Source organism: Seriola lalandi, unplaced genomic scaffold, assembly GCF_002814215.2.
Source record: "Seriola lalandi dorsalis isolate HSWRI2012SDOR001 ecotype SW California unplaced genomic scaffold, Sedor1 jcf7180002054657, whole genome shotgun sequence".
Classification (NCBI taxonomy): Eukaryota; Metazoa; Chordata; class Actinopteri; order Carangiformes; family Carangidae; genus Seriola; species Seriola lalandi.
This window is the reverse complement of record NW_019525210.1, coordinates 108,523-114,030: the sequence shown is the minus strand read 5'-3', so window position 1 is coordinate 114,030 and position 5,508 is coordinate 108,523. Positions and strand designations below refer to the sequence as shown.

Sequence of the window (5,508 nt, the reverse complement as noted above, 5' to 3'; positions counted from 1 at the left end):
AGTGGCCAAGGGAGCGTTCACAGGGGAGATCAGGTTTCTGACCCACTGACTGAACACACTCACATACAGTATTCATGACGCGACCAGGTTCTATTAACTGGCCTGTAGACTTATACACAACCACAAAATGTCAAAAATCTGCTGCTTTCATGTGATTTATGTCGTAATTGAGATAAATCTTTAAGTTGAGGACGGTCAGACAAAACAAGTAGTTGATTCATTGATTTATGTAAAGAATAATCACCAAATGAACTGATAAGGAAATGAATCGTTGGTTGCAGACGTATATGGATGGATATGTAACTTTGGCGTAGAGACAGAATATTTATATATTCAAACATGTCGACTCCACATATGACTTTTTACACCAGCTGAACAGGTGACGTACCAGAGATCACTAACACGTCTGCTGTCCCTGCAGCCCGGCTATGATAAAGGACTGTGGGGCAGACTGGGTTGTCCTGGGACACTCGGAGCGCCGCCATGTGTTCGGGGAAAGCGACGAGCTGATTGGCCAGAAGGTGAGACGCTCGCTTTCTCTTGCTGCAGAAAAATTTCTTCTCCGGCTGAAGGTGTTTGCATCCGTGCATCAGAATTATTTGTGTTGCAGCAGGAGAGAGAAAAAGGCCACAGACACCGGAAACTATAAGCTCCTTCTTTATGTAGGCTGATATTTAAAGATAAGAAGGATATCACTGATCTTAATTTGGAGTTTTATAAGTTTATTCTCGTGCCAGCAGCTGCATCTGCAACTGTTCAAACATTAATGTTGATCTGAGGTTCAGTCTCTTCAGGTTTTTGCCTTCACAAAAATGTAGCACACCTGTGCAGGTTTATATATCTGATGCAAACACAGTAATGGCAGCGTGTCTACTTCCACCTGCGCTCCACAGATTTAGAGATTCCACTGCTAATCTCCTGAAGTACTCTTTTTTTTTTTTTTTTTTTTTTTTTTTTTTCGTCAGAGAATTAAAACCTGTGTGTCGTCACATGTTGCTCATGCATCAGGTGTGCAGGTCCAGGTAAATCTCTGCTGTTGGTTCTCAGGTGGCTCACGCTCTGGAGAGCGGTCTGGGTGTGATCGCCTGCATCGGGGAGAAGCTGGAGGAGCGGGAGGGCGGCACCACAGAAGAAGTCGTCTACGCTCAGACGCAGGTCATTGCAGGTAAACAACAACTTTTTTTTTGTCTTTTTTTTTTTTAAAATCTAATTTTGTTTTATTCTTTCATATTCCTTTTCTTTTTTTTCTATCAGCTTCACACCGATGCTCACAGATTTGTACGTCCATTAGTTGTAAATAAAGTTCTTGGAAATATTTTTTTTACATTATTATTTTTTCTTAAATATATTTTGGAGGAAACTGAAGCAATAACTCAAAGTTAATCAATCAGAAAAAAATAATCAGGAACAATCTTGATGGACTGTGTAAGTGATTATTTGCTGGTTTTCCTAGTTGCCTGTGATGGTTAAATTGAATATTATTGGCTTTTATACTGTTGGTTTATTTGACCTAAATATTACATCAATGAATAAAAGAAATAACAATAATCATCAGAATAATTGATAATGAAAACAACAATAAAGGTCGGAAATATGCTCATTATTCATTCCTCTTGTATCCGATAGTAAAACAACCTCCACAGCTCAGACATCGCAGGATTTAACTGATGCTCTTTCCTCTGGTCTCAGCTCGGCCTCTTGTAGCCTACTTCTGTGCTCAAAGTAGGCTACACCCTGATTTAAAATGCAAATGGGTCAGTGGTCTCTGCTGCTGCAGAAACTTAAGAGAGACACAGTCGGTCGTCTTGTTCCTCTGTTCACGCAGGATTTTCTGCTCTGACGGAACTGACGGATCTTTGTGGTGCTGCTCTGCCTTCAGCATGTTTCTCAATCTCAAAGCGACCAAAATAAAATACTTGTTGTGAAAGGCTCCTTGTTGATTCTCTCTCGGTGTCGCCCAAATGTGACGGAGGTTTTTTGTTGTGTGGCAGAGAACGTGAAGGACTGGGGGAAGGTGGTGCTGGCATATGAACCCGTGTGGGCCATCGGCACAGGAAAGACGGCCACGCCCGAACAGGTAACACCGACACCTTCGTCGGCATCAGTCGAACACTGACCTGGTTGAAGCCAAAATAACCATGAATCAAAGGATGATGACTCACAGTTTGATTGGTACTGAGGTCATTCAAACACACAGTGATTCTTTTTTCCAGTTTACACATTTATTTATTTATTTTTTTTGTCTGTCAGAAATGAAAAGTACAGGCTCAGAGCATCATTAAACACCAGCTTATTTGATCACATTTATTCAATCATTTTTTTTATTTTTTATTTTATTATTACCATCTTTAACTGTCATTATTTAAAGTGACAGACTTTAACAGACTTCAGAGGATCATCACAGTGTGTTTACGGTGACGGTGGGTGCGTTCAGTCTTCCTGTTTTCATCCCGTCAGTAACAGCGCTCAGATCTGACTCCTGCAGATCCAGTATCTCCAGTAAAACTCCGGGTGGCTGCCACAGTTTTCTTCACCTCAGCCGGAAACACGCAGGGCACCGCAGGGTGCCGCAGGGTGCCGCAGGCTGCGCGTTCAGCTGCTGTTGTTTAAGATCATTTATTTTCGCCCACATTCATTACTGGAATGAATCTGAGTCTCAAACTGACGGAACAAATGTCACAGTTTATAGCGCTCGTCAATACTTTAACATGTTGGACTGTAGATATTTAAACAATGGGCTTGTTGCATTTTGCAGTTGTTTCATTGACTTAATACAAGTTAGTCTCCAGGAAATTATTGTGTGTGTGTGTGTGTGTGTGTGTGTGTGTGTGTGTGTGTGTGTGTGTGTGTGTGTCCAGGCTCAGGAGGTCCATGAGAAGCTGAGGGCGTGGCTGAGAGCCAACGTCTCAGACGACGTGGCCGACTCCGTGCGCATCATCTACGGAGGTCAGAGATGATTCTTCATCACAGTCGTCAGCTGTACTTTGTGTGGAGGATGTAAACGTTCGTGACTGTGTATCATGTTTGTCTATTGTCAAATGTCGATCCTTTTTCTGGGGTGGAGGTTCAGTTTGAGACGATCAAGCTCCACCAGTCACATAATTAGCGCAGCCATATGTAGCCTGGCAACCATAACCCAGGGCAGAAGAGTTTATAATGTACTTGCTGCTGCTCATGTGGTAATCCCACTGGGTGTACGAACATTTTTATCAACTCCTAGCCTAGATTTTAGTTTTTCATTAACAAAAGAAACGTGTCATTAATGGAAATTAGTTACATTTTTGTGCATTTTTTTACATAGTAAATAAAGTTTGACCTAACTGGTTGAATTTAGTCTCAATTTCCCACATATTGATCCTTTTCCTCTCCGTCCTCCAGGTTCAGTGACGGGAGGGAACTGCAGGGAATTGGCGTCTCAGGGCGACGTGGACGGATTCCTGGTGGGCGGAGCTTCTCTGAAACCGGAGTTTGTCGACATCATCAACGCACGTGCCTAACGGAAACGCGAACAACGGCTCCAGCAGGACCAATCAAAACCACTTTGCCCTTTAGATCATCATGTGTCACTGTGTGTCTGCAGCCCGGGCCGACTGATCCACAGACAGATGCTCCACAAAACACTGATAGAATAAAGGAAATAGTAAAAGTTTTTTTCTCTTCTTTTATTCTTCATTTGTGGGAATTTTATTTGTCATATTAAACAGTAAAACAATTTTTTTCCTTTTTACCATTAAGGCTAACACTTAAAATACATCTAAACTTTAATATCTGTGTTGATTTTAAGCATTTAGTTTTTCCCATAGCAGATCAGAGAAGCGTTACTGTGTTGTTTCCTAATGTCAGTTTTGTGGTAAAATGACAGATATAGAGGATCAGTCAGTCCAGGTTGTTTTGTGTGTTTGCTTATATAAAGTGTGTCTCACCTAACTGCACTAACTGTTACTTCAGGGTCTGTAAAAATAAAAGCTGTGGACAGAATGTAATTAAATATATAATGCAATGTGTATACAGAGACAATCTGTCTGCTGATACTCGGTTTTGAAGAGTCAGGGACTTTTATTGTGAAGTCGTCACAACAGGCACTAAAGATTTATGTGGTTTAACACTTAACATTGCTGCTGTATGTTTAACACTGATTAATGGGGGGGTCAGGACGTCTGAGCAATGGAGGAGGGTAAACAAATAAAATGATAATGAGGAAAAACTAAAATTTAATTTTATCTTTCATTGACTCTTTGTATATATATATGTGTATGTATGTATGACTGTATATACGGTATATATGTAAACTACCAGTGAACCCAAGTCTTAATGAGTTGTGAGCAAGTCATGCAATCCTATGTTTGTATGTAAACTTAGAAGCAAACCAAGTACAGCTATTGACCTTCAGCTTAATTGTGATAGTTTTTATCAATAGAAAAGTAAAAGGGGCCCATTGAAGTCAGGGGTTCTTAAAATGCTATTTGAATGCTATTGTTGCATTCATATGTTTATTTCAATTTACCAAACAAGAGATTGTTATACAGTTAGTTAGTGTTCAAATTGCTTTTTTGCTTTTCATAATAATGGTAGTATATCATATGAATAGAAAATGATAGCATAGATTAAATGAGGTGGAAGTACTTGTTTTTTAGCCCTGATTCCTGCTTTTAATTTAAAGGTCCAATATTGTATAAAGGTAGATTTCCATGTGTTGTTTGATTATAAAGCAGGTCTAGGTTCTATATTAATACTGTGAAAAGTATCAAAGCGCTCATTCCACAGAGAAATGCACACAGCCTGTATTCAGAAACTGAGCCTTAAAACCAGCTGTAACTTTGTGATGTCACAACAAAGCTGCTATATTTTTATCGGATCACCCAGAAATCAGAAGAGAGGCTCAGAGCCTGGGAAAATCTGGGTCCGTCAAAGGTTTTAGAGATGGAAATCACGGGTTCTGCAGAGGCGTCACTGGATTGTAGGAAAAGCTTCTGAGCAACAAACAGACACACAAAAAAGACAAACACCTTATTTGTGATTGAAATTGTAAATTACCATCTTTTTATTTCACATATTTTCACATTATTTTCAATGACAAGCGTTCTGTAAGTTTTTTTTTTTTTTTAATTCTCTTTCTTCTTTTTCAACACAGCTATTCTATGGACATTCAGGAAGAACCGAAGGAACAAAGGGACTCGAGGTTTAGTGCTTTTTTTTTTTTTTTTTTTTTTTTTTTCTTGAGGACAGAGTTGGGACTTCGAGCATGAAGAACAAATAATCAGAATCACATCAGGGAGATAAAGAGAGTTTGAAACTGAGAAACGGACACGACGAGAAGAAAAAGGAGACGAAAAGAGAGAGATAGGGTAGAAGGTCAGAAGTGGGTGGAGTGCAGGTACGTCAGTGTCCAGGTGAGTGTGTGACACCACTGAGTGTGTGAGTGTTCAGGTGTTTGTGTAGTTTTTGTTGTTTTCTTCACTCAGTCCCTGAAACATCTGTTTTGTGTTTCTTTCTGCAAATGCATTGTCG

The 5,508-nt window shown here is 40.0% G+C and overlaps 1 protein-coding gene across 1 annotated transcript in view; it reads left to right on the top strand.

The window, feature by feature from the left end:
* tpi1a (triosephosphate isomerase 1a) overlaps positions 1–3,646 on the top strand; it is a 5,450-nt gene extending 1,804 nt beyond the window's left edge. The window contains exons 3-7 of the mRNA XM_023420774.2: positions 422–521; positions 1,048–1,165; positions 1,992–2,077; positions 2,859–2,946; positions 3,379–3,646. Of these exons, the coding sequence (XP_023276542.1) occupies positions 422–521; positions 1,048–1,165; positions 1,992–2,077; positions 2,859–2,946; positions 3,379–3,497 (511 nt within the window). The 3' untranslated portion in view covers positions 3,498–3,646. The remainder of the gene's footprint in view (positions 1–421; positions 522–1,047; positions 1,166–1,991; positions 2,078–2,858; positions 2,947–3,378) is intronic.
* Positions 3,647–5,508: the final 1,862 nt, after the last annotated feature.